The 26,471-nt window shown below is 46.6% G+C and overlaps 10 protein-coding genes across 10 annotated transcripts; 5 read left to right on the forward strand and 5 right to left on the reverse strand. All coding sequences in view use genetic code 12, as the record gives it.

Annotated features, from left to right (window-relative positions):
• Window positions 1-135: 135 nt before the first annotated feature.
• Window positions 136-477, forward strand: CXQ85_002872 (uncharacterized protein; the record flags this gene model as incomplete). The annotated part of the gene is made up of 1 exon (XM_025486534.1): window positions 136-477. One exon carries the CDS (start codon window positions 136-138, stop codon window positions 475-477), a length of 342 nt encoding a protein of 113 aa, XP_025344084.1.
• Window positions 478-578: 101 nt separating this feature from the next.
• ECM17 (sulfite reductase (NADPH) subunit beta) lies at window positions 579-4,862 on the reverse strand (the record flags this gene model as incomplete). Its single annotated transcript, XM_025486535.1, has 1 exon — window positions 579-4,862. One exon carries the CDS (start codon window positions 4,860-4,862, stop codon window positions 579-581), a length of 4,284 nt encoding a protein of 1,427 aa, XP_025344085.1.
• Window positions 4,863-8,237: 3,375 nt separating this feature from the next.
• Window positions 8,238-10,772, forward strand: CXQ85_002874 (uncharacterized protein; the record flags this gene model as incomplete). The annotated part of the gene is made up of 1 exon (XM_025486536.1): window positions 8,238-10,772. One exon carries the CDS (start codon window positions 8,238-8,240, stop codon window positions 10,770-10,772), a length of 2,535 nt encoding a protein of 844 aa, XP_025344086.1.
• A 25-nt stretch (window positions 10,773-10,797) lies between these two features.
• CXQ85_002875 (uncharacterized protein) lies at window positions 10,798-11,559 on the reverse strand (the record flags this gene model as incomplete). Its single annotated transcript, XM_025486537.1, has 1 exon — window positions 10,798-11,559. The coding sequence occupies one exon, from the start codon at window positions 11,557-11,559 to the stop codon at window positions 10,798-10,800; it is 762 nt and encodes a 253-aa protein (XP_025344087.1).
• A 315-nt stretch (window positions 11,560-11,874) lies between these two features.
• TDH3 (glyceraldehyde-3-phosphate dehydrogenase (phosphorylating)) lies at window positions 11,875-12,873 on the reverse strand (the record flags this gene model as incomplete). The annotated part of the gene is made up of 1 exon (XM_025486538.1): window positions 11,875-12,873. The coding sequence occupies one exon, from the start codon at window positions 12,871-12,873 to the stop codon at window positions 11,875-11,877; it is 999 nt and encodes a 332-aa protein (XP_025344088.1).
• Window positions 12,874-15,086: 2,213 nt separating this feature from the next.
• On the forward strand, window positions 15,087-17,360 carry PMT2 (dolichyl-phosphate-mannose-protein mannosyltransferase; the record flags this gene model as incomplete). The annotated part of the gene is made up of 1 exon (XM_025486539.1): window positions 15,087-17,360. One exon carries the CDS (start codon window positions 15,087-15,089, stop codon window positions 17,358-17,360), a length of 2,274 nt encoding a protein of 757 aa, XP_025344089.1.
• Window positions 17,361-17,560: 200 nt separating this feature from the next.
• ISA2 (Isa2p) lies at window positions 17,561-18,163 on the forward strand (the record flags this gene model as incomplete). Its single annotated transcript, XM_025486540.1, has 1 exon — window positions 17,561-18,163. The coding sequence occupies one exon, from the start codon at window positions 17,561-17,563 to the stop codon at window positions 18,161-18,163; it is 603 nt and encodes a 200-aa protein (XP_025344090.1).
• Window positions 18,164-18,298: 135 nt separating this feature from the next.
• TPD3 (protein phosphatase 2A structural subunit) lies at window positions 18,299-20,175 on the reverse strand (the record flags this gene model as incomplete). The annotated part of the gene is made up of 2 exons (XM_025486541.1): window positions 18,299-19,044; window positions 19,086-20,175. The coding sequence occupies 2 exons, from the start codon at window positions 20,173-20,175 to the stop codon at window positions 18,299-18,301; spliced, it is 1,836 nt and encodes a 611-aa protein (XP_025344091.1).
• Window positions 20,176-21,716: 1,541 nt separating this feature from the next.
• Window positions 21,717-22,685, forward strand: CXQ85_002880 (putative phosphomutase; the record flags this gene model as incomplete). Its single annotated transcript, XM_025486542.1, has 1 exon — window positions 21,717-22,685. One exon carries the CDS (start codon window positions 21,717-21,719, stop codon window positions 22,683-22,685), a length of 969 nt encoding a protein of 322 aa, XP_025344092.1.
• A 728-nt stretch (window positions 22,686-23,413) lies between these two features.
• On the reverse strand, window positions 23,414-24,763 carry FCR1 (Fcr1p; the record flags this gene model as incomplete). Its single annotated transcript, XM_025486543.1, has 1 exon — window positions 23,414-24,763. The coding sequence occupies one exon, from the start codon at window positions 24,761-24,763 to the stop codon at window positions 23,414-23,416; it is 1,350 nt and encodes a 449-aa protein (XP_025344093.1).
• Window positions 24,764-26,471: the final 1,708 nt, after the last annotated feature.

Genomic DNA, 26,471 nt, shown 5'->3' on the forward strand with positions numbered 1-26,471 from the left:
CCACCATAAATCCACAAACCAAGGATGAAACATGAAAATCATAAAATGCCATAAAAGTAATTACAGCTTCGTCATTTGATACAAGGATAAATGAAAACTCTATGATTTACACCATTCTGGTACCTTCTGCTCCACATGGTACTTTTAGCGTGGTGGTGCATTGTTGATATCACCGCGTACAATCTTAGGGTGAATAACCAGTGCTATACTCCTTTCCTTATACAACAACCAATGCCACTTGAACTCAGCAAAGCCGAAAAGGCTGAACTACTACGAAATTTGAAGACCATAAAGGCCACCCATATCGAATATCTACGCAAAGAAGCAGACAAGATCAGCAAGAGCTGTGAGAAGTCAGTGCTACGAAGACTTCGAAAGGTTAGCATGACAGCACAACCGTTAAGGATTGCTGACGTGCTTGAGATGGAACGCCATGAGACTCCAACTATACCCAAACTCAATGGTCAGAAAAAGTGAACGGAAAGTTATTACAGGCATCTGATAGAAACGAATATGTAAGATTAATAAATATGCTGCTATGAAATGGTGCTAGCACCAACTTTAATAAAAAAGAAGCTCTAGGCTTCCTCGGGGATGTTCTCGTGGAAGTATTTACCTTCTGTGGTCTCCGCAATAACTCCCGTTCTAATACAGTAGTCACCAAATGGCTCGTTGTCTTGTCTCTCCAACGACCACTTCTTGAACAATGGCAACAAGATGTCCATGATCTCGTCCTCCTTGATCGAGTATCTGTAGATCTTGTTCAATCTCTGACCGTGGTGGCCACCTCCCAACATCAAGTTGTAGGCACCCATAGCCTTACCAACAAGAGCAACCTCAGCTAACCATGGTCTAGCACAACCGTTAGGACAACCAGTCATTCTCATGACAACAGAGTCGTGTCTCAAACCGTAGTCCTCAAGGGCAGTCTCCAACTTACCAATAAGCTCAGGCAAGTAACGTTCAGACTCAGCCATGGCCAAACCACATGTTGGCAAAGCAACACAAGAAGAGGAAGACAATCTCAAACCAGAGAAGTCAGTGTTGTCCAAGCTGTACTTGGCAAGCAAGTCCTTGATGGTTTGCAAGTCCTCGTCGGCAATTCTAGAAAGAACAATATGCTGGTTACCGGTCAATCTGAATTCACCAGACTTCTTGTTGTCAAGCAACCACTTGGCAATGGTCTTCAAACCGGTCTTCTGTGGCAACTCAGGGGTATCCTCAATTCTACCGTTCTCAACGAAGGCAGTGAAGTGGTTGTATCCCTCTTCGTCCTTGACCCAACCGAAGTAGTCAATGTTACTCTTGATCTCAAACTGTTTAGGCTCCTCGAACTTGTCACCCCAGTACTCTTCGACCTTAGCCTTGAACTCTTCAACTCCAATGTCATCGATGGTGTACTTCAATCTGGCGTGCTTTCTGTTAGTTCTGTCACCGAAATCTCTCTGGACCAACATGACATTCTCACAAGCCTGGTTGATCTTGTCTCTTGGAACGAAACCGAACATAGAACCAGTTCTTGGGTAAGTCTTGACGTTGTTATGGGTAGAACCCATACCACCACCAGCGAGAAGGTTGAAACCAATAACCTCATCATTCTCAACAATGGCAATCAAACCAATATCGTGAGCATAGACATCAACATCGTTGTAAGGTGGGACAGTGATGACAATCTTGAACTTTCTAGGCAAGTAAGTTGGACCGTAAAGTGGTTCGTGGTCAACCAAGGCGTTACCAGCAACCATGGTCTTCTTCAACTTTGGACCACCCTTCTTGTTCTCCCAGGCCTCCTTGTAGCCAGCCTTGTCACCATCGTCTGGACCCTCCAACCAAATCTCGTGGTAGGCAGTGGTAGAAGGCAACAAGTGCTCAGAGATCTCAGAACCAGCTTGGGCAACCTGTCTGTGAACCTTGGCATTACCTGGAAGAGCAGAAACCATGACGTTTCTGTTGACATCACCACAGGCAGCCAAAGTGTCCAAGAGAGCAGAGTTCATACCTCTGATGGCTGGCTTCAAGTCGTGCTTGACAACACCGTGCAACTGGAAGGTAGCTCTGGTGGTGATCTTCAAAGTACCGTTACCTCTCTCATCAGCAAGCTCGTCTAACTTCAAGTACTGACCTGGGTCAGCAGCACCACCTGGCAATCTAAGACGGACCATGAAGGAGTAGGCTGGCTCCATACCTTGCAGTTTTCTCTCGTCTCTGATATCACGGTCATCTTGCATGTAGATACCATGGAACTTGGTCAACTGCTGGTCAACAGCACAAATAGCACCAGTACTGTCGTCACGGAGGCCCTCGGCGATGGTACCTCTCAAGTAGTCGGAACCAATCTTCATGTCTTCGTTAGTCAAAGGCTTTGGTTCTTCAACACCCTCGACACCGTCAACACCCAAGGCCTTCCAGATCTTTGGCAACCATTCTTCGTATCCAGTGTTGAATCCATCTGGATCCTGGTCATCACCAAGACCCAACTCGGCGAGCTCAACAGCACCATAGTGCTTCAACTTGAGGTACAAGTCCTGACCTGGCTTGTTGTAGTAGTGCTTGTCCTCCTTTCTTGGCCAGTACTTGGAGTCACCCAAACCAAAGACAGAGAATCTAATGGAAGTCAAGTCCAAGTCTTGAGCCAGCTTCAAACCATCCCAGAATGCCTTACCGTTGTTTGGGAACTCACCCTGACCAGCAGTGGAAGAAACGAAAATAATATTGGTTTCAAGAGGCAAGTCTTCGACGGAAACATCGTCCATGGACAAGACAGTCGACTTCAACCCTCTAGCCAAAGCTTGTCTGTTAATCTTCTTGGAAATAGCCTCGGCGTTACCACCATCGGAGGCAAAAGCCACGGTCAATGGAGGACCAGACAAACCTTGCAACAACTGCTTGAAAGACTCGTCCTCAACGCGAAGCTGCTGCTTCTTGGCTTCACTGTTAGCTGAGGCAGACAAGTTTCTCAGGAGCTGTGGGTTCTTCTTGGCCAAAAGAGTCAACTTGTTCTCTCTGTCCAAGAAGTCTCTCAACTGGTTTCTCAAAGAAGACGAGTCAAGCTTGAATCTGTCATCATCCTTCTCAATAGATGGATCGTATCTGTACAATGGCCAGTAACCAGAATCGACAGCGAGCTTAGTTTCCTTCAAGATGCTCAAAATGTCAGCGTTCTCTGATTCATAAGGCAAGTAAGCCAAAACGATAGATGGACCATCGAACTTCTCAGCTTCGAGGAAAGCCTGCAACACCTGAGTGTAGGAAGAATAAATAGCGATAGAAGCAACGTAACAGTTACCGTAGTTCATGGCGTACAAACCAATATCCTTCTTACGGACAATGTCCAACTTCTTGTTGGAGTAAGGCTCAGAGTCAATGACCAACATGTTAACGTTCTTGCCAGAAGAAATGACGCTGTGGACACCAGAAGAGCCCAAATCGTAAGACCAAGCATCAGAACCAACCAACCAGTTTGGTCTGATCTCGAAAAAGTCTTTAAGATTAAGAATCTGCTGGGAAGTGCCAGAAGTGTCAGTCAGCAAAAGCTTAAGAACTTCCTGGGTCAGTTCAAATGGCTTGTTAGATTTGACAAGAACCAACCACAGAGTTAAAAGCTCAATGAGCTTCTCGTTGTCCAAGGAAGCGAAAGTGTTCTTTTGAATGGCAGTGGAGACAATGTTGATTAATGCAGATTGTTGTTCTTCATAATGCAAGAAAGAGCCGAAACCAAACTCTGGGTTAGTGGAGCCGCCAACGGTTGGAGCGGAGAAGTCGTTCCAGATGTGGGACTTGTCGTTGACCTGAGACAAGACCTTAAGGTAGGCCTGTTCCAAGGCATAAACCTTCTTGACGCCTTCCTCTTGTTGTTGTTCAACGACATCTTCTTCAGTAGATGTAGAGGCGTTGCCAAAAAGCAAGTTTTGTTTTGGAGCGTCAGATCTGGTGTTCTTCAAAAGATCACCAACAACCTCAGCAGCATTCTTAGCTGTGAAACTTCCAAGTTTGGCACCAACAACCTTTGTGAAGTTTTTCAAGTATTGCAAAGCTGAGTAGTTTTTGAAAAAGTCTAAAAGCAAAGCAGAAAAAGAGGAGGATCTCTGAGTCTGCTCAACCAACGTAAGGGTCTCAACACCAGCTGGGATAGCTGAAAGAAGAGCCTTCAAGTCGAACGGTTGGTAAAGATCAACACGGTATATGAGAGCATGCTCCAGGGAAGCAGCAGAGACAAACTGGTCAGATGGCAGACCCAAGACGACAATAGCATCCTTAGCCTTAGACAGCTTATTCAAAGCGGTGAATGCAGAGACTTCATAAAACGAAGCAGCCTCAGCGACCGAAGACAAGTTGGTAGCGATCTCGGTCTTGGCCTTGACATTCTCTGTAGCAGCACCAAGTGGCAGGTACAAGTGGAAAACCAACTTCTTTTCAGCAAACGCAGCAGCGTAAGCAGCCTGGGACACATTATGGGCATGAGCAACACCATGTGAAACAAACACAGGGAACGACAAGTCGGTCAAAGCAGCAGCAATGGCGAAATCTGTGTTCTTGACTTCCACATGGACAACCGATGGGCTGGTCTTGAAAGCAGATGCAGACAAGTAAGGTAGGTTCTGGAAAAGAGTGTCTGAATCCGTAGTCACCGAAACAGCCTTCTTCACAGGAGCTTCACCCTCGTGCTCCTCCTGGGCCTCCTCGTCAGCAATCTGCTGGAGGTAAGCGGCCACATGGAAAAAAGGTTCATTGCTAGCAAGAAGCTGATGAGTCTCCACGAAAGCAGCAAATGGAGAAGGAATAGCTTTCGCCGGCTGGGTCAGGAAGTTAACCGACTTGGTCACCTCTATCACCAGGGCGATGGCTTCAGTCTGCGTACTCATGATAAAACAAAGGTATGAGGAAACGCTGAAAGAATCGTTACAACTACAAAGTGGATGGGATGCACAGAGAGATATAAGGCAGTAGGCCTCTGGTGGTGCACATGGTGCATCAGTTGCAAAAAAATTGTGTATTGACTAATCTCACGTGATCGCCAATAATCAGTAAGCCCATTAGCAGCCGCGGCCATTGGTTCAAGATGACATTACCCCACGTATGGGGTATGATTGGGGGAGTGGGAGGTTTTTTAAGTGGTAAAAAAGAGACCATAAAATAAAGAGACTATGAAGAAGGCATTGTTTTTGTTTTTCTGGGTCTGGGTAATTCCTGGAACGGGATTGGCTGGGTGGGTATCTTATCGAAGTGTCATAAGGGTGCAGAAATCACGTCGCTTCGCTCGTCTTGTCACGTGCAAAAGCACCGTTCCTGGGTTCGCTTGCATGCTTTTTTTCTGGCTGCAATATGGAGAAGTGTCCAGGCACAGAATCATGTTATATAGGGAAATATCTGGTTTTTAACTGGTCAGAAATAAGTGGAAAGAGAGTTGGGTGAGGCAAGAGTGGGCAGGTTTTTGGACTTTAGAGAAGTGGACTAAAAAGGCCACAGTGGTGCATTAAACGGCTGATAGATAAGAGGTGGGTAAGGAAATGAGCTGACGTTTATAGTTGCTTTACTGTTGATGAAGAATTTGAAAAAAACCACTCTTTCTGGGTTCGATGTAGGGTCCTTTTAAATGATCCGGGTTTTAAAGTGGCAGAAAAAAAAATGTAAAGAATAAGCGGCATTCGTCTTTGTGTCCCTGTGGAATAGGAAATCCGACCGCCCAGATTGTGATTTGCCTGATTGTGATTGAAGAAGGTCTACTAGGAGGCACAAATGCTTACTTATGCATCAGATGAAGATGGCGGTGACGCTGCGATGACGTTGACGTTGGTAGGAGGCGAATGTGTACTTGGACCGCCTTAAAAGGTGACTTTTCCGTGGAAAGGTGGGTGAAGAAGGGACGCAGTCTGATTGTAGACGAGTAAGCAGACCGGTTGAATATGCGATGAGCAGGCGTAGTGTAGTGGAAACCTCGGCAATTCTTTATTCATTTTTTTTTCTTGTAAATTCTTAAACTGCCTTGAGTTACTGCTGCTTTTCTTACCTCGGCGGCATCCGTTAATTAAAAACTCATAGACGGAACTTCCTCTCCGATACTCCCAACACCTGTAATCTACCCCTCTAGACCTTTATATCCTAATCTGAAGATTTACATCGCCTGATAATCGTAAAGATAAACCGAATACAGCCAGCAATAAATAAAGGCGTTAAGAAAATCTCCAGGGCGATCGCCGTCATCCAAAAGTTAATCCAAATAAACTTTGCTATAGACCAAAAGTGGTCAAGCCCAGGCAATACGCACGAGCGCCAGCACCAAATAGGGTTTTCCCATTGAAAATTGAACAAACCCAACGGATCTTCTTCGACATCACCCTATTGTTTTGTGTCATTACAACACATCCTTAGAACACTGTAACCTCAAGCACGTTTCCGTACGTTACCCGAAGAAAGTCCATCTAAGCCATGGACAGGGGCCTTCCAGGAAATGCAAGAAGGGCCAAGTCTAAGCTAGAAAAAGAAGGTTATGAAAGTACAAGCCTTGCAAAGTTGTTCCTTTTCCTGCCAGGCGTTTGCCGCATTTCCTAACCGATAAAACTCCGCTTTATTACGGAACAGTGGTATGTTCAATGGTCAATGGGCCATTGTGAAGATACTGGAATGTGACACTAAGACGTATCGGCCAGGCCGTTAAGAGCACCAGATACCAGGAAGCCTTCCCAAAGTGGCCCTTGCTTATCTTTTGATAGACCGTACCCATTAGATAACCCTAGATTAGTAGTACCGTCCAATTGCACATGGCAGCTAGAGATACCCGGAATCCACCCGAAAGACTATTTTCAGGAGGATGCAGCAAGCGATCAGCGCCAACAATGACGCAAGGGAGAAGCGAGAATGTACCCGTCTGCGGTGAAGGGTAACTGGAGAAAATAGGTAACGCCCACAAACGCTAGGCCACTAGAAGCAACGACTCCTTCCCCAATAAACCATGCCTATTAGTTGACTCTGATATAACCGCTATGCCCGCTAAGGCAGACCAGAGGTGATGTGTGGCGGCAGTATATGCGAGAAAAGCGCAAACTACGATCTGTCCACAAGACTGGGCTCGCACAAGGCAAGAATAAGCTGGGTCCTCAGCCCCAGATAAGCAGTGGCTGCGAAAGGCCACCAACGGGAAAACGGTAAAAAGGTGGGGGTGGAGGGCCAAATGGGAAGAAAAGATATCTTTCTAAGGAATGCTGGTCATTCAAAGATAGACTGGCTACCCATAAAAAGCTTGTTTTCAGTGTTTCCAGTGTTTTTCTTGCCTGTGGCTGATGCCTAGGCTAAACTCAGAGTAACCGACGAGCGCTCGAAAAGCGATGGACATATACAAAAAAAAAAGCTAGATTTATCAATATAACGCACCTCGCAACGACCACATGAAACCTGCTTTTCCCCCAGAACACAGGCCAAGAAGCTCAAGCAGATCTAATTCATCTAACCACTGGACTCAGCCAATCACCTCTGCCCAGGTGAGGCTTTCTGCGTTCGAACCATCCACTGTGCCCATTACGAGGGTAGAAGCTCTTGGCTTGTATTGTTACTGGGCTGGGGGGTAGGCAAAAAAAAAAAAACGCAGTGCGTTCCTGCTCATTTATTTGCAAGTGCGCAATCTGCTACTTTTCTTTTCTTTGGCACCCAGAAAAAGCATCCAGTCGTGTGAGCCAGGGGGGCGATGGCCCCAGCAAACCACCATGGATACCCAGTTTTTTGATTTATTTGTATGATTTGTTGGCCAGGGAAAGCTCTCCTTATATAGTTTTTCTCCCCCCACTGAGCCTCCTTCTCCCTGGCCTCTGCCCCTCCACGTGGTGCAGTGCGGCAGAATCTCTCCCTTTCTACTTACTCTATTGATCGCGCGCGGCACTAGATGTACGTACTTCGCTGTAGCTGTCTATGACTATTGTGTCACGAAAAGATAACAGTGCGTAGTGCTGCATCGGTTCGTCGGCGGGGCGCCTCATATATAAGGAGTGAGGTCTGCTTGGGTTTTTCTGGTTTTCATTTACTTTTTGGTCCTACTGGTTCTTCACTTGAACCTCCCTTTCGTATAACTTTTTTTTTTTCCCAGGCGATTAGCTATCGCTTCTGCGCATCCTGTACGCTGGCCTGGCTCATTTTATTACAGCCGCCGTGACCTTTCACTAACTGCTACCAGCTCCTTGTTAATTAGATTCTCCTCCCCCAGGTCCTCACTCCACACTTAATATAGCCACTTCAGCTATCCCATTTGCATGAAGTTTGGCAAAAACCTAGCCTGTCTATCGATTCCGGAGTGGAAGGTATACAACCTAGATTACAATGACTTGAAGGCGTCCATTAGAGATATCACTGCCCAGCAGGGTGCTGGCTCGCTAACCGACCTCCACCATAAGTTTATTGAAAATTTCGATTACATCAACTTGTTTTTGGTTACCAAGACCGGTGAGCTTCAACGGAAGCTTAAGATTTATAAAACCGACTTTGAACTTGCCCTTCAGTCAACTACCGATGACGTTGCGACAAAGTACCATAAACTCGTCCCGTTCCATTACCACATCATCAATGACATTTCTGTGACCGTCAAGAAGCTTACCAAGTACATTTTGGTCCAGAAGATTGCCTTGAAGAAGATTTTCAAAAAACTCACTAAGCATTACCCTGATCAGGCCAAGTCCAAGAAGTTCATTGCATCGCTCTCGCATTACCTCCACTCCAACCCACGTTCCTTCGTCAATTTTGACTTGTCTCCGCTCACTTCTCAGATTACTCAGCTTCTAGATGAAATTGAGCGGGAGTCTAAAAGTATGCATTTGTCCTTGCACCGCAAGTTCGCCACACCTCATGGCCAACTCAAGAAGTCTCCATCATATACTACTGTCGACTCCAATTGCGGCTCACTTCCATCTGAAGAGTCTTCGCTTTACGAAAGTCTTCATGTTGATTACAATGTCGACCAGCTTGCCAAGTTTGATCTTGTCAGCGTTCTTAAGAAGAACTTTGCATTGTGCTCGTTGCTTCCCAAAGATACAACCTCCAAGAATGAGTTGGCTCTCTGCATCGATGTGTTTTTGAATCTCCAGAAACTCAAGGGCTCAACTAAGGTATCTGTCCTTTATTTGACCCTGGGTCCTGATGAGCCTAATCCTTCCTACATCGTTTCTCATGAGAACCAACCATCGTCTGTTCTCATTGCCCATACCGGTGGTTTGAGAAAGTACTCGTATTGCTGCCTTCCGAATCACGTTGTCGAAGGCCTTCTTCAATACATGCTTGCAGAAGATGAACCAACTCAAATCAAGGCTGAAAATCTCTTGACTGAGTATCTCGTCTCTCACGAAGTGACGCCAATGACCAAGCTTACCATAAATGCTTTGGTTTCAAACAATCTTCTGCCTTCTTTGAAGTATGTGTGTGACAGATCAAGGTATTTCTTGCATAAGAATGCTAGTCAACATAATGACTTGTCGGCTCACGAGTTTGATTCAGCGTCCGTCTCTCCTTTGACCAATGGAAGCGATGTCTACCCTGATACTTCGAATGCTACGTCTACTGTCGAGACCAGAGACTACGAAGACAGTTTCTACATGCTTCATGACGAAAATATCTTCACATCTCAAGATATCGACCATCACATTCTGTTTGACACAGACCGCATGGACCCATTTCCTTTCAATAAGTTTAGCATCCACAGCAATGGCACTAATTTGTACAATTTCCAGCAGTCTCTTACGACGACTATTACAGGCAATCAACTCCAGAATAAGTACAGGCCAATCACGCTTAAGAAGTTGCCTGTCAAGGTACAGAACTTCTTGCTCAATTCGTTAGTCCACCCATTCAAAGATTTCAGTATCTACGATTACATGAGATCTTGCTACTTGAACTACATTCCAACAGAGCAGAACAATCATTATCTGAGGATCTTGGACCTTAACTTGTTGAAGAATTATGAATCAGTTGAGTATGTTAACAATCAAAACACATTTGACGAGAGCTTGATTCAAGATAAGTCTAGGGTTATTCTCAGCAGACAAAAGTCCTACACTTCGATGCAGAATATCTATAGCCCCAAAACAAGTGGAGGCCTGCCCAAATTGAAGGACACGGATAATGAGGTCATTCATAACGTCAAGTCTTTCCAGCTGTTTGATCCTGACTACATCGACCGTATGAATGATTTGAATGCTCTTGACAACTTTGGTGATGATGACGACGAGAACTATTACTGGTACCTTCAGAATAGTGGTGATCTCGATGACTCTTTCTTGAACAATGTCATTTTGTCATTTATCAGATCCAGGATGAAACTTGTCAAGTCATTCCGTGTGCTTAGAAGGCTTTCATACTCCTCCAGGGAGAAGGGACTTTTGGATTCAGAAAATGGCTACGTCTCCAAATACGACTCTCTTGATGAGGAGCCACTGTACTTTAACGACGAGAACGATTTCCAAGTGAGGTTTGTCCATGATTACGATACAACCTTATCTTTCATTTATTTCACCTTGTGTTTTACATCCCTATTCATTTCCGGCATTAACTTCGGCATTATCTTTGGAATCCTCAAGCTTCAACAGGAGGATATCCAGCTTAGTGACGCCAACAATGTGTTTGTTTTTATTATGCTAGTGTTTGGCTTCATCTTTGCCCTAATTTTTAGCATGGTTAGTATTAACCTTAATCTCCAGCGACTCCAGCATTCGCCAGCGACCCATTCGGGTATTATTTGGACTGGTTTTATCGTTGTGACAGCGTCCGTCATGTGGACTATTGTCATGATCTTTACATAGAGCAGACCTCAACGGTCTTTTTAATTCACGCCAATGCACGACATACTTGAGTTACCAACGTAGTAGCAGACTCATCGTCTAAAATATTATCGCCAATTAACCTGATTCTGCCATTTTTCGAAACGCATATTAAATCGCTGGTAAATGTCTTTGTCTCCATATTCTTGAACTTAACACTAGTGGCTTTAGTCAACCACAGCACTATAGCATGCATTGGCTGGCTGGATCCTTCTAACAACCTGCAAGAATCTTTCCTCGGCACATTAATCAAAATCTCTTTTAGTGAATCCTTCTTTAGTTTCACCTTCGGTGTAAACGTTATATCGATGTTCCCCATAATCCCCAGATCTGCAACCAAAACAGGTGCCATTGCATCCACCAACGTTTGTATTCCTTCGCTACCCACCGGCTGGGGTCGAAGCAGTAGAGGCTTTTCAAAGTCCAATGCCTCGAGTAAATTCACCAAAAACTCTGGTGCTCCAGATTTTAGTAATGCCAAAACAAAGTCCTTATCTCTAACAAAACACGCCATCTGCGAAGAAGAACCGTGTTTTATCGTAACATAAGTCACGACCAAATCTCCTTGGGTTACAGAATCTGCATTAACGTCAATCTCCACGTCTTCAACACTATCATACTTTGGGATCACGTCTGTTGAAGTGGAAATATACTTATTATACACATAGTTTGCAGAGTGTGTTTGTATGGTGGATAAGTGGGACTGTGTAAACACAGGAGAATGCTGGGCCTTGTAGACGTGGAAGTTCTGGTCTAAAAGGAACCTCATAAATGACAGATAAAAAAGGAATGGAAAAAGTTGGAAAAGGGGGCCACGATCAAGTACTTATATAACATGGGCTGCTTTGGATGGGTAAGGTTGTAGTGTGCCATACAGGCGCATAGGCAGGAATAACACGCCAGGATAATATGGTGATCATAAAATGAAAAGGGGAAACTTGAGAAGCAATTGAGAGATGACAGTATTTTACAAGGGGGGGAATAATATTATAATACTGCTTTGTATTTCTAGAAATGATGTTCATTTACTATCATAAGGCCAGTTACAAGGGTGCATCGAGCTCCCTCACAACTTCATGGATAGCTAATTCTTAGCAACGTGCTCCAACAAGTCGACGACTCTGGTGGAGTAACCGAACTCGTTGTCGTACCAAGAGATCAACTTGACGAAGGTTGGGGACAACAAGATACCGGCCTTCTGGTCGAAGATGGAAGACAAGTTGGAACCCAAGAAGTCAGTGGAGACAACAGCGTCCTCGGTGTAACCCAAGACACCCTTCAACTCACCCTCGGAGGCCTTCTTGATGGCAGCGGAGATCTCCTCGTAGGTGGCAGATTTCTTCAATCTGACGGTCAAGTCAACAACGGAAACGTCGACGGTTGGGACTCTCAAAGACATACCGGTCAACTTACCGTTCAACTCTGGGATAACCTTACCGACGGCCTTGGCGGCACCGGTGGAAGATGGGATAATGTTACCAGAAGCGGTTCTACCACCTCTCCAGTCCTTGTGGGATGGACCGTCAACGGTCTTCTGGGTGGCGGTGATGGAGTGGACAGTGGTCATCAAACCCTCCTCGATACCGAAAGCGTCGTTAACAACCTTGGCCAATGGAGCCAAACAGTTAGTGGTACAAGAAGCGTTGGAAACAATGTTCTCACCGTTGTACTTCTTCTCGTTGACACCAACAACGAACATTGGGGCGTCAGCGGATGGAGCAGTGATGATAACCTTCTTGGCACCACCGTCAATGTGCTTCTGGGCACCGTCAACAGTGGTGAAGACACCGGTGGACTCAATGACGAAGTCAACACCAGACTTACCCCATGGGATAGAAGCTGGGTCCTTCTCGCCGAAAACAGCGATCTTGTGGCCGTCAATGACCAAGCTGTCACCGTCAGTCTTGACCTCACCTGGGAATTGACCGTGGGTGGAGTCGTACTTGAACATGTAAGAAGCGTAGTCAGGGGCAATGAAAGGATCGTTGACAGCAACGACGTTGATGTCCTTTCTGGAGAGGGCAACTCTCAAAACGAGACGACCAATTCTGCCGAAACCGTTGATACCGATGTTGATAGCCATTGTGTTAGATGTGTTTTTTGATTTTTCCTATAAGAGGGTACTGAAAATCAGGAGACTCCAAGGGAGGGTGGGAAAACGTATGCTCTTATATATCCCGCACCGCCGGGGCAATCTGTTCCATACTTGGGAGCCCGTCCTGCAGAATACCCGTTGACCGGGGCCACCTGGACACTGAAAAATAAGTGGCCTGTCTAGCCCCGTTAGCCTTAACTACGGTGGTGCACGGGTCTTTTTCCCATCAAATCACGATTCCCGGTTCTTTCGGTACGGGCGACAGGCGTCCGTAGCAACTCCGACCCCGAGCTTACATAAGCGGAGGCGACGGCCATGACCCTTGGTTCTTTTACTTTCTTTTGGCCTGTCTTGATAGCTCCTTCCTACGAATCACTGTAACTCGTCGACCCCAGATTTATGAAAAATCCCCGGATGAATGGCAACCCGGCCTGACACGGGAAGGACCGAGGGGCCTTACCCAGCCCTAAGCGCGCCGCGAATTGGTAGTTAGCAAGCGGTCCCTGGCTCATGTGAGACCGAGTCAACACAAAGTTGCTGTCTAAGCGGTGTTTTGGGGAATTGGGTGTTTCTGGGCGGTTCCATGGCTGTTTGGGAAGTGTTTGACGTTTAAAGTGCTCAATTGGCTGGGGTATGGCCAAGGAGGGTTTGTACGTTCAGCCCCACAAATTCGCCTACTGTGTAGTTCTCTACGGCTTCTATGGCGTTTTTAGGCTCCTACTGTATGAGCTTAGACGGAAACGAGCACTGGGCCGTGGGTAATCGATCGAGGAATGGAACGGTATGGATTGTTCTATGGACGTGGGAGATCTCTTTTAGGAGGCGAATTGGTCTGGAGTGGAATGGAATGGTCTGGAGTGGCTGCGAAATGGGTGAATGTATGAGTACCTCGGAACGGCTGGTTATGGGAAGTTGACGTAGTTCTATACAGAGACTGGTGATCTGGAGGCTGCTGGGGAGTTGGTTTAATTGGTGGTAACTACTGGATTGTACTGTGGCAATGGTGGGTCTTTATTTGATTACTACTGAGGTATCTGGAGGAGAGACTCTATATGATTACCGTTCATTCTCTCAGCATATGAAGAGGAAGCAAGAGTTTCGGATCATGATGTACCGTAACATGAGCCCTGCTTGCAGTGTTGACCCCCACAGGTGCATAAAATGGTTGAAATTGGTTCAATGGTAGTCAAGTAGAAAGTAAATCACTGATCTTTCCCGATTTGGTGCACTGACTATCGTAGAATACCAAGCATTGATCTAAGCGGAATATCCCAATATAATGAAGGAACATCCAATGATCTTCCTTTGATCTCAAGATACTACCATTCGTTATCTATCAAGATGTGACAAGCCCTAACTCCCCGACGAGTTCCCTGATTAATGTCATGGTACTGCCCCTATAAAGTTAATTAAGTGTTTTAAAGACACAGCGAAGCAAGCTTACTCCCATAAATCATCCGATTATCGCTCATCTAAACGCATTTTACCACTCGGGACAGTTAGGGGAGCCCTTCCACAGTTGTCAATGGGGCAATCATATCGCCTGATCTGATGTGAAGCACATGTAATATTCACAGTATTAAAAAGGAGAAGAAATACTTCCCAAAATAAGCTGACTACACTTCTAGATTCCCAAAAACTTCTTCTCCTAATACCTGTTGTATACGCTTGTACGTCTCTTCCTCTACAGACACCAATAGACTTTTCGCAGCCATTAGGCTTAAGCGAGCAGGCGATATATCCGCCAAAACCACCCCAACCAGGCCACAACCACTCTCAACAAACTCCCCATTCAATTGATTTCTCTTCTCTGCTACCTTATATAAGACCTCCCCACCATTACCAACCGCCTTCTGTCTTCCTCAAAGTCCACCCTTCCGACCACACCCACAGGGTCTCTGCCTCCCTAGGGAAAGCCGATATCGTAGTTTCGCAGCCATCAGTAGCCATCCCAATACACCAGCATTTCCACGCCCGTTAAAGGAAATGAAAAAAGGACAAAAAAGCCTGTTTCCCTCTCTCAACTCCTGAACATTCAGCTCCTTATATACTTCCCGGCTTCCCCTCATTGCCCTGGTTGTCCCCTTCGTGTCCCCAGTATCTGGTCTGCCTCACCTGCATTCAAAACCACGCTCCGCGTGTTTTAACACGTATGAATTTTCCACCCAGTCTAAACACTCTACCTTCACCGTTCTATCGAGATGTCTGCCTCGGGTGTTAACGTGGACCTGAACTCCACAGCACGCTTGAGAAAATCACACCAAGCCAATCTGCATTCTCCTTTGAGAAATGAGGCTTCTTCGGATGATGTCGACTCGGCTGAAGCCAAGTATGAAGAGTCCACCACCAGTGCTTTGCTTAGCTTGGAGAAATGGTTGGCTCCTCTTACGTTCACCGTGCTTTCTTTCCTTTTGAGAGCCTACAGAATCTCCGTCAACAACCACGTTGTCTGGGATGAGGCCCATTTTGGTAAGTTTGGCTCTTACTACTTGAGACACGAGTTCTATCACGATGTTCACCCTCCTTTGGGTAAGATGCTTGTGGGTCTTTCTGGCTACCTTGCCGGCTACAATGGCTCTTGGGACTTCCCTTCTGGTGAACAGTACCCAGACTACATCGACTACACCAAGATGAGACTTTTCCAGGTTTTGTTCTCTGGATTGTGTGCTCCAGTCGCCTACTTCACTTGTAAGGAGATTGGCTTCTCCATCTTGTCTACCTGGCTTTTCACCACCATGGTCACTTTCGAGTTGTCCTACGTTACCTTGGGTAAGTTCGTCTTGCTCGACTCGCCTCTTTTGTTCTTCACCACTGCTACTGTTTTGGCCTTCTCCCGCTTCAACAACTTTAATACCCGCCGCCAGGAGTTCTCCAGAAAGTGGTGGAAGTGGCTTTTGATCACTGGTGTTGCCATTGGTTGTACCATGTCCACCAAGATGGTTGGTTTGTTCGTCACTACCCTTGTTGGTATTTACACAGTCGTTGACTTGTGGAACAAGTTCGGCGACAAGACCATCACTTGGAAGAAGTACTTTTTCCACTGGTTGGCCAGAATCTTGGCTTTGATTATCGTGCCTTTCTGTGTTTTCCTTGTCTCTTTCAAGGTCCACTTTGACCTTTTGTACAAGTCTGGTACCGGTGATGCTAACATGTCTTCTTTGTTCCAGGCTAACTTGGAGAATAGTGATGTTGGTGGTGGTCCAAGAGACGTTACTTTCGGCCACTCTTACGTTACCCTCAAGAACCAAGGTTTGACCGGTGGTTTGTTGCATTCTCACGTTCAGACTTTCCCAGAAGGTTCCAAGCAGCAGCAGGTCACTACCTACTCTCACAAGGACTCTAACAACAACTGGATGTTCCAGAAAGCCCGTGGTGAGCCATACTTCGAGCCTGCCAAAGACAAGACTGCTGACTACGTCCTCGACGGTATGACCGTGAGACTTATGCATCCACTGACTGGTAGAAACTTGCACACCCACGAGATCGCTGCTCCATTGAGTAAGTCCGAATATGAAGTTGCTGGTTACGGTAACTTGACCATTGGTGATCTTAAGGACAACTGGGTTGTTGAAATAATGGAGCTGCACGGAAAGGAAGACTCCTTGAAGTTGCACCCATTGACTACTTCTTTTAGATTGAAGAGTGCCGCTTTGGGGTGCTACTTGGGTGTTCCAGGTAACTCTTTACCACAGTGGGGTTTCAGACAAGGTGAAGTTGTCTGTTTCAAGAACCCATTCCGTAAGGACAAGAGAACCTGGTGGAACATTGAGAATAACAGAAACGAGATCTTGCCAGATGCTCCTGAGGACTTCAAGTTGCCAAAGACTAACTTCTTCAAGGATTTCATTCAGCTTAACTTGGCTATGATGGCTACCAACAATGCCTTGGTTCCTGACAGCGACAAACAAGACGACTTGGCTTCCAAGTTCTGGCAATGGCCAACCTTGCACTCTGGTATCAGAATGTGCTCTTGGGCTCATGACAGGGTCAAGTATTTCTTGATCGGTTCTCCAGCCACCACCTTGACTTCCTCCGTCGGTGTCGTCTTGTTCTGCTTCATCACATTATACCACTTGATTAGATGGCAAAGACAGATTAACGATTTCCAGGACCCACTCAAGCTCAAGACCTTCTTGATGGGTGGTATCTATCCTATGTTCGGCTGGGGTTTGCACTTCATGCCATTCGTTATCATGGGAAGAGTCACCTACGTCCATCACTACTTGCCTGCGTTGTACTTTGCCATGTTGGTGTTCACTTACGAAGTTGACGCTTTCACTGCTCCATTGAAGCGCTCCACCGCTCCAGCCGCTCGTGCTGCCTACTTTGGTGTGTACTTTGCCTTGTACGCATTGGTTATTGGAACCTTCTGGTACTTCAGATGGATCGCATTTGGCATGGAGGGTCCTAAGGAGGACTGGAAGCACTTAGATTTCTTCCCATCCTGGAAGGTTGCTAACGATAACTACGTCTAAGTATCCCCTCCTTTGACCTTTGCATTCAATAACGACAATTGAACTATGTCTCCCTTGTATACAATCAATCCACGTATAGTCAGGCATTTGGGTTCCCCATACTTAAAATGTCCTGCAGATTAATAAAGCTTTCTCACTAGCCATTTATAAGCTTAGAATAGTAAGAACATAAGCAACGGAATCTTCTTTTAATATCCATCATGTTATCAAGATTTCTTAGAACCAGCACCCTACCGCTGGCAAGACAAATCGTCAGACTCCCCTTAAGATCATCGTCAGCATTATTCCGTCCAGTCCGCTTTTATTCGGCCGAACCTGCCAAATCCTTGAAGTCATCCACCTTCTCCCTACCGAAGGATGTCCCGCCAGAACTTGAAGACTTCAAGTTAACGAAGCTTGTGACTGGTAAGACTAATCTTAGGATAGCTATTACCGACCGTGCAAAGGATAAATTAACCCAGATTGCAAAGGATGATAATAACCCTGACTCAGCATTGCGGATCAAGGTTGAAAGTGGTGGATGCCACGGATTTCAGTATAATCTTGAGCTTACGAACCTCTCGAAGGAGCTTGAGAGTGAAAGCGACTTGTTAGTGTTTGAAAGAGACGATGCCAAGTCGGCCAAGGTGATCTTTGATGAATCATCCTTGGAGATTCTTCAAGACTCAAGGATAGACTTCACTACAGAGCTTATCGGCACATCATTCAAGGTGACCGACTCTCCTTACACATCTACTTCCTGTGGATGTGGTGCATCGTTCGATTTCGACTTTGACAAATTGCATGCGGCGAAGGGCGAGTAACCTTCCGTGTATATTCTCGCATTTATAATAAACATAAGGAATAGATGACTAGACCGTAGGCTAATATCTACAAGAAAAAACAATGTGACCATTCGTTATATTTCATCGTTACTTGAGTTATGAGTGCTAAACACATTAAGCTGTCAATTCCTTGATGCTATCAAGGCTCTTTTGGCCGTAATATCTGACGTCGACATCGGAATCATTCACGAGAACGTTAACGTTAGGGATGATTTCCGCCTCGATCGCTTTGATGTCCTCGCTAGATCCGCTCTTCACCAATGTTTCTGCTGCAACCAAGTATGACTTGGCAACGTTGAAACGAAGATTAGGCACAGGGTCGGCAATCAACAGGTTAAGGAATGGCAAGATCTTCTTCGTGATGACAGCAGGTTCGAGCTCTGGTGTCAACTTGGAGATAGCAAAAAGACAAGTGATTCTGATGATGAAGTTCAGGAAGTTCACTGGCTCGTTGTCTACGTCCTCATCGCCAATCTTCTCATCCCTGATGTTAAGTAGATGCGTGATGATCAGTTCCTCAGCCCACTGAGAGCCAAAGATTGTTGTGAGGTCTTTAAGGTTGTTGACAGCAGCGTCTCTGACGGCGAAAACTGGATCCCACAACCAAGATGTGCAAAGAGTTAACAATTCCTTGTTGAAGAATTCCACACCTAGTTGGGTAGCCAACTTGGGAATATATTCGATGATTGCCAAACGGACTCTCCATTTCGTATCCTGGGCCAATTCAGTGATGGCAGGCAATAAATTAGTAGATAACAACTGGATGCCGATAGTCTCGTTCACAACGGACAAGTTCGAGATGATGTTAAGTCTAACGTCTGGGAACTCATCTTTCAACATGGCCAAAAGATTGGCAATAACTTGTCTGTAGTGGATTGTTTTGACAAAATCGGAGAAAGACCGGTGATTGTAGAGGCCAAAGAAGCTCTCACGTTTTCGTGTGGGTCTTGCGACAATTCGTCAACAACAGGAATAATCTTTGTTTCAATGGTGCTAGGATCCTTCAACAATTTACAGAAGTCCGGCAACTGTTTGGCGATAGCCTTTCTAACCTCGCCTTCATTGTCTTTCATCAAACTGATGAATGGATCAATGAGGCGCAACAAGTCAGCCTCCGAATCCTTAAAGTTGTGAGCGATCTCAGAGAACTTGTCAGCAGCCGCGTAACGGACTCTCCAGCTGTCGTCTTTGATCAACTTCAACGCGCTCACCAAGCAGTCGGAGTTGTGGGAGCTGTCTTGGATAAAGTAGAAGTACTCGAGGATGGCCACCAAGACATCGATACTCAACAACTTCACGGAGTCTTGAGCGTCGTTAATTAAATGGTGGAACATTTTGCTGATGATCTCCAAGTCATTATCGTCGACCTTCTTGCTCGAATCTGGGTTTTGCTTGGTGTACTCGGTAAGTTTATCAATGATAGCAGGCAAGTGTTTTGCGGCAGAACGTCTCACCATTGGAGAGTCGTCGCTGACCAAAGAGTTGTAAAGCAACAACAATTCTCTTCTCAAGGAAGCATCAACTCTGACAATAACAGATTTGTAAAGACCGCAAGAAGCAACCTTCTTGGAGAACCAGTCACCTTGAGACAAGGAACGGATCAATTCGAGGAAAAGGCTGTTGAGTTCATCGTCAGTCAACTCTGGAGCAATCTTGTTCAAGGACTCTACGGCTGTATCTCTCACGATGGGTTCTTCCATGGCACCCAAGATGGCCAAGATATGAATCAATGGCTCAGCGTTCTGGTGTCCGCCAACAAGGGGAACGAAATCACCGAGCTTTCCAGCCAAAACAGCAAAAACCTCTTCTTCGTCGTCCTGAGCGACATCATTTAAGAAAGGAAGTAATTCGTGCAAAGTTCTCTCTGGGCCCAAGGCTATAGCAATAGAATCAAGCTTCTGCATGGCTTCCACACGGTTTGAAACGTCGTCATGCTTCAACTCGTCCATTAGCAAAGCCAATGGGTAAAAATCATCGTTGAACTCCTCCATTTTGGAAGAAGAAGGCTAACAAGTTGGGGACAAGCGAGTTCGATTTAAGGGGGAAGGGTGCTGAACGGAACTGATAAAATGACAATTCAGCAAATGCAAATATGTGGCGTACAAGAACGGTCCAGCAGGAAAGGCTTGCAGTTCAGTAGGTGAAATGAAGGGCGGGTTATGGTTGCAAGCCAAACTTTGTTCAGTATGGAAAAGTATGATAGTGATTGACTGTGTGGTGTTTGTCGTCGGAATATCGGGTAGTGCACGACCAAGGCTGACGAGGCTGACGAAGGCAACAGGGAGAGGAGAGAGATGGCGAGTTAGTGGATTTGTCTGTTTCTCGAGAAATGGACCCCAGAAAACTAAAAATGGTAAATTTCCCGGTACTTTGGTGTTCTACTGATGCCTCTGTGGTGAGCATAGAAAAGCACCAATTGACGTTTTTTCGCAGCCCACAATAGAACACCATCGGCAAGGAACACCACGAGATGGCCCGACGAAAGGGTGTATAAACAAAAAAAAGTAGATTATTTATTCATCATCTCTCTTCTTGAATGCTCTACCATTCAAACTTGAAATGAAATTCTTGTTCTTTTATTAGTTCTGGATCTCAGTGGACAATCTCTGGCAGTGCTGCTTAACTATGGAGGGTTCGCAACCAGGCTCTTCAAAGACGTCACTCTGGAAGGTCCAACAAAACCATGAAAACGGCCCGAAAACACTAAACTTTCAAAAGATGGCTTCTTCTAAACACTTCCATCACTCTCACAACCCTCTTTTTTCCTTTTTCAGTGTTGGCTATTTTTGCTCTCGATTTTCCTCATTTGCACTTTTGGTGGAGGCATACACTCAGAGTTAAAAGCTACAAACCAGACTACAAATTTAGCCACCAGTGAACATCCAGATATACAAAAAACATAACCAACTCGTAACATCAAAGCACTGCCCCAAAAACCCAACCCATCCAATCAAACCAAAATTACCAAAACTAACCTCTTCCATATTTTTAACTTTGGTGCTGTGCGTTTACACATCTTGCCTTACATGGTCGTTTCCTTTCTACTTCACATGTAGTACTACTATGTTCGGTACCCAAAGATGCCACCTCCGTTGCAGGTCTAATTTCTCTAAATTCTCCAAACCACGAAACATCTCTTCGTCCCCGCTCCCACGTAACCACGTTTGCGTTTGCTGTCATTTAACACCGGCTGAATCTGTGGATGGTGTTTTGTGCAGCTTGTGGCTGCAACAGGGATCCTCAGGCGGTTAAAGTGAGTGGTTAACATGAGGTTGGGGCGTCAGGTAAACATGGCGAGTGGAAGTAGAAATTTGCTTACAAATACAAAAAAATGGCAAAATTGCTCTGCCTTGGGATTCTTTCTTGTTGTGCCACTTTTGTTTGCACATCTCAAGTGGAACCTCTTTCACAGATGTGGACTACCGGCATGCGCCGTTATTTCGCACCCAATTCCCAGCAACTCATATGCTCTTTTGATGTTTTTAACCTTGTAATTTCACCAGCCTTTTTTTGCTTGAGATCCACTTGAACCATGTCTACCATTCCAGACGCAATTGACGTCTACAACTCGACGATCAGAGAAGACGATAGAAACTCGTACAAGAATGCCTTGGCTGAACAAGGCGATTGGAATAACTGGTCCTTTGAGGTAGTGGACGGTTTCTTCGCCCAGCTGTTGCCTGAGACTGACGAAACCACGTTTGATTACTTTAAGGAGCATTTTGGCCGCTTGAAGCTGTGGGATCAGACTTTCCAGGAGATTGAGCAGCTCAATGAGCAGTCAGACGACAAGACAGTCTATAAGCTCTTCTTCTTGGGTCGCCATGGCCAGGGTTACCACAATTTGGCCAACTTGAAGTATGGAGAGAAGGAATGGAACAGATACTGGCTGCGTGTTTGCGGTGACGACGAGATGACATGGGCTCCAGATCCAGAGCTCACGGAATTGGGTGTTTCCCAGGCTAAAGATAACGAACGCCAGGTGGGCATTGAGCTTAAGGATAACATGAAATTGCCTACTAAATGGTACTCGTCGCCATTCCGTCGTTCTATCGACACGCTTATTGGTACATGGGAGGGCCACGTGGATATCGCCAAAGTGTCGCCATTGATCAAAGAGGATCTTAGAGAGACGATAGGTATCCACATCTGTGACAAGCGTTCTCCTAGAAGCGTCATTGCAGACAAGTACTTGGGCAAGGGCTTTAGAATAGAGGAAGGATTTGTCGAGGAAGATATTTATTTTAAGAACGACTATAGAGAGAAGGTTTGGGAGCAGGCGTTGAGAATGAACAGACTGTTCAACTACATCTTCGATAACACCGATAAGAAGAAGGATCAGTTTGTGAGTATCACGTCGCACTCCGGATCCATTAGAACTCAATTAATGGTATTGGGCCACCGTGCGTTTGCCATTGGCACTGGCGGTATGATCCCCGTGGTCGTCAAGGCAACGAAGTTGAGCAAAGGCGAGGAAGGGCTCACCAAAATCATCACTTAGATCTAGCTGACCCAAAAGAAGGCCCGCTGGCCGGTAGTCTAGGAATATACAATACCATCTAGAATGTGTAGCCAAAAGAGCATGGGAATACGAATTTCTTGATCGACTTTACGAACACCACAAAGCAAAGCCGCTCTTTACCATCGTTCTGGTTGGTCTAGTTCTTACACTAGCGAACCAAAGGCTGGCCGGATCTGGGAATATCTTGGCGGCAGATTACTACCAAGACACACTGTATTCGCCCTTTTCTCATGTCTCAGGTTTAGCGACCGTAAACTAAAGTAAGCCAAGAGCAGCAAAATAAGAAATGCAACTTTTTGGGGATAGCAATCCCACACATGCTTGGTGAAGAGCCCTTTACCTCTCTTATTGTGTTGGTTTTTCGGGCCAGGGATAGGTTTTGTGCCTCGGCATTGGGGAAAGAGGTAGAGACACAGCGGGTATTAGTCGCATACACTAACTTAGTAGTCAACCAGAATCCAGCAGGATCCAGGCGGGTACTTGCATCAAGTGGGCCAGGCGAGCCACTTTGTGGCCAACTTAAACAATCAGAAAGGCTAAGGCCGTTAGTGGTAATAGCGCCGTTCGCAGAGCTAAGCCATCGATTTATAAGCTACAAAGGATACATTAAATGTAGATGCATATGGCCATGGGAGGCCGTGGGGATAAATACAAACTGCAAGGCGGCAAATGGGAAACACGCAGCCGAGGCAAGTTAGGAAAGAGAACTACACCAGCAGGCCCTCTGTGCCGGCGGTGGAGTCAGGCCGGAAGCTGGAGAGCCCCCGCCATGTGTCGTCTATGTCAGGATAAGTTGGATCGTCAGAGAATGGGAAGGCTGCGAAATCATCAACCTCAGGCAGTTGGAAACCGACGCTGAATGAATGGGCTGGTGAAAGCATGAGCGATGCATTGGGGAACGAAGTGGCTGTAGGATTGGACGCTGCAGCGGCACCAGTAGAAGCACCCGTAGGATCCTGGCGTGTAGGTATATGTGGATGTGTCTTTGGTTTATGGATATGGTCAGTAGGACGCAGACGGAATGCATGGTCGTTCAAAGAGGTATGGCGCCGGAGGGAGCCAGGCTGGTAGGTAGGTTGGGGCGTGGCCAGGACTGCCAGGGAGGGAAGGGTGGATTCGCTTTGGCCCAGGAGCAGAGTGGTTGGAGTCATACCAGAAGCCAGAGCCAGCGCCAGCGCCAGAAGTAGACCTGGTGGAGAATTAGGGCCAATGTCGTGGTTCTCGAGGCGAGCTGCCAACAGTGCCAACAGCAGCAGCAGACTGGACGCTGCCATTTCCATGTGGGAAGCAAGAAACTGGCCACTGGGGCGGCGGTCAAGCATTTCTGCACGAGCAAATAGCGGGCTCGTGTCTTGTCTGAATAAGCTTGGAGGCATGCTGGTATTGCTATATCCTGCCAAGGATATACCGTCCATATTGAGCTGCTCGGTGATTGAAGGCGTATGGTTCATTGTATTTCTCGAGCCTCGTCTTGAACTCAGCGTGGAACGGCCTGAACGGTCCAGCGCCAGGCGAGAATGGCGACCCATACGTCTGTGGCCCAGAGCATGTGGGTTGTCGTGGTCGAGAGACGTAACACAGTCGTCTTCCTCGGCGCTAAACACCTCTGGAGGTAAATCCATGGCGTTGTGGTCCCATTCCACGGGCATGTTATCGAGAATGCCATGTTCGGCAATAAGGTGGTGGACCACCTCGTTAATCGGCACATAGTCGTCTTTTAGATCATTGTCAGGATGCTCCCCAGGCAGAAGCCTCGAGTGGTCGGCCCGGGCACGAGCCATAAGCGAGCTGAGCCATGGCAAGTGGGATTCCAGCAAGTGGACCATCTTTTCAAGCAGGCGAGTGAGAAGCTCGACCCGAGTCTCGAGCAACTCCACGTAGCCAGGAGGATGAGCTTTTTCCTTGCTTTTCCGTTTATCACTATAAGCACATATTCTGTTATCGGCGATACAACGCAGACACGGTTTGCGGCCGTCACATTTTGTTTTCTTTATACGACAAGAGTCACAGGCCTTGCCTGCTCTCTTTTTTCGATGGTGGTGTTCTGGCGAGGACATGACATGAACCAAACACACACTGGACCTAGGGGAGGATTCGGCTAGTACATAAGCCAGCGGAGACTTCTATTTTTTTGGAACCACCCCAAGGTGGGAAATTTGAGCGGCTTATATACTCTCTTGGCCCTCCGCTGAAACCTTCGGGGGGCCTAGCATCGGCACGAAGGGCTTTGTAAGCGCACCATGCAATAGTCCGAAGCACAAGCACCTATATGGCTGCAAACCTGCGCGAGCACGTCAAAGCAGTGACAGGTCTCTCACTCTGTGATTCGGCCGGGTGAAGGATGTTTCCGGGCCTGCGAGCGCCAGTCCCCCAGGCCTCTATAGGCCCCACTACAACGAAAGCCCTCGCTCCAGCCACTCCACTGTGCACCCACATCCGGGGCTAACTCTTCTTTTGTTTTCTCGGTGGACGCCCACTGCCACAATAAACGGTCAATGTAGCCGACATCGCCCTATGGTCATGAAAAAAGAAAATAAAAGAAAAGGACAAAAGAAACCCTAGCAGCAAGAAGTGTAATGGTATTGTTCCAGCCGTTTTTCTAGCCGTGAGCCTTTTCGGATTCTGCCCCAAGATGGCTGCTTACTGCCACTTTTTTTCCGCCCATTTGCCCGGTGCAGAGGTAGGTAGAACCAACTTAACCGCAATACATCCAGCACTCCGTCAGGCTGAACGATCCAGCATGACGAAGAAGATGCTTCTCTGCCTAACTTTCTCCAGATTCCGTCGCTTCGGTTGATGGCCTGGGACAGACCGACAGACCGACCGTCCATCGTTTCGTTGCTTCTAACCGGTCCCCCTCCCCCATCCATTTGCTCAAGTTTTAACCCTGCGTCGTTTCGGGACGGCTGCCAACGGCTCCCGTGCGTGGAAATGAGTTCGGCTGCTAAGAAAAAAAAACGAGAGCACCAGAAAAAAAGACTACAAAAAGACAAAGAAATTGGTCAGGCTGTGGCCCTGGAAATGTCCGTTCCACCTGCCGCTTGCAGATGCCTTTTACTTACTTATCCACGGCCATATTTCCCCAGACGGTTACTTTGTCTGAGGGTTGCTCAGGTGTTGTTACCACTTTTTTATTTTCTTTTGCCCTTCTGAATTACCTCTTGTGCTTTGTAACCGCCGTAGAGCAGCACCTTCATGCTTTTAGCCTTTAAATTTTAAGCACATTCACATTACATGGGTTGCTTTTTGCCAGACTTTCTCTGAGCACCTTCGGCCCCACGAAGAAAGTTTTTCCGTGCGATTCCTCTCGCCGCCCACCGCCCACTGCCCACTAACCGTTGACTAAACTGGCCAAGACCCTCCCGCACTCCCTCAAATCGTACCATCTGGAGGCCCTGTAAAGCGGCTGATACAGACACTCCTCGACTTTGCTCTACATTCCGTTGTTGGCCAATTTGCTGCCCCCTTGGGTACCTTCATGACGAGTATTGTTCGGAGAACGAACCCTGCCGAGCTAGCGTGACTGTATTTGTCAGAAGCGAGATTTAAATTGGCGGGGACACAATAGGGCCCACAACCTGTGGGTTTGCCAGGGCTGCTGCTCTTTTTTTTTTCCACCCGAGAACTCACGATCCGATCATCTGCTAGATGCATGCTCGTGCTTACTTTGCGGTATTTTTTTCACCACTTGCAGCGGTTCCATAACCGGTGAACAAGGCAGGAAGTACAGAGGGGGGTCTGGAGAATTGGGAGATTTTCATAACG

Source organism: Candidozyma haemuli (assembly GCF_002926055.2).
Source record: "Candidozyma haemuli strain B11899 chromosome Unknown D_2014730914, whole genome shotgun sequence".
In the NCBI taxonomy this organism is placed as follows: domain Eukaryota; kingdom Fungi; phylum Ascomycota; class Pichiomycetes; order Serinales; family Metschnikowiaceae; genus Candidozyma; species Candidozyma haemuli.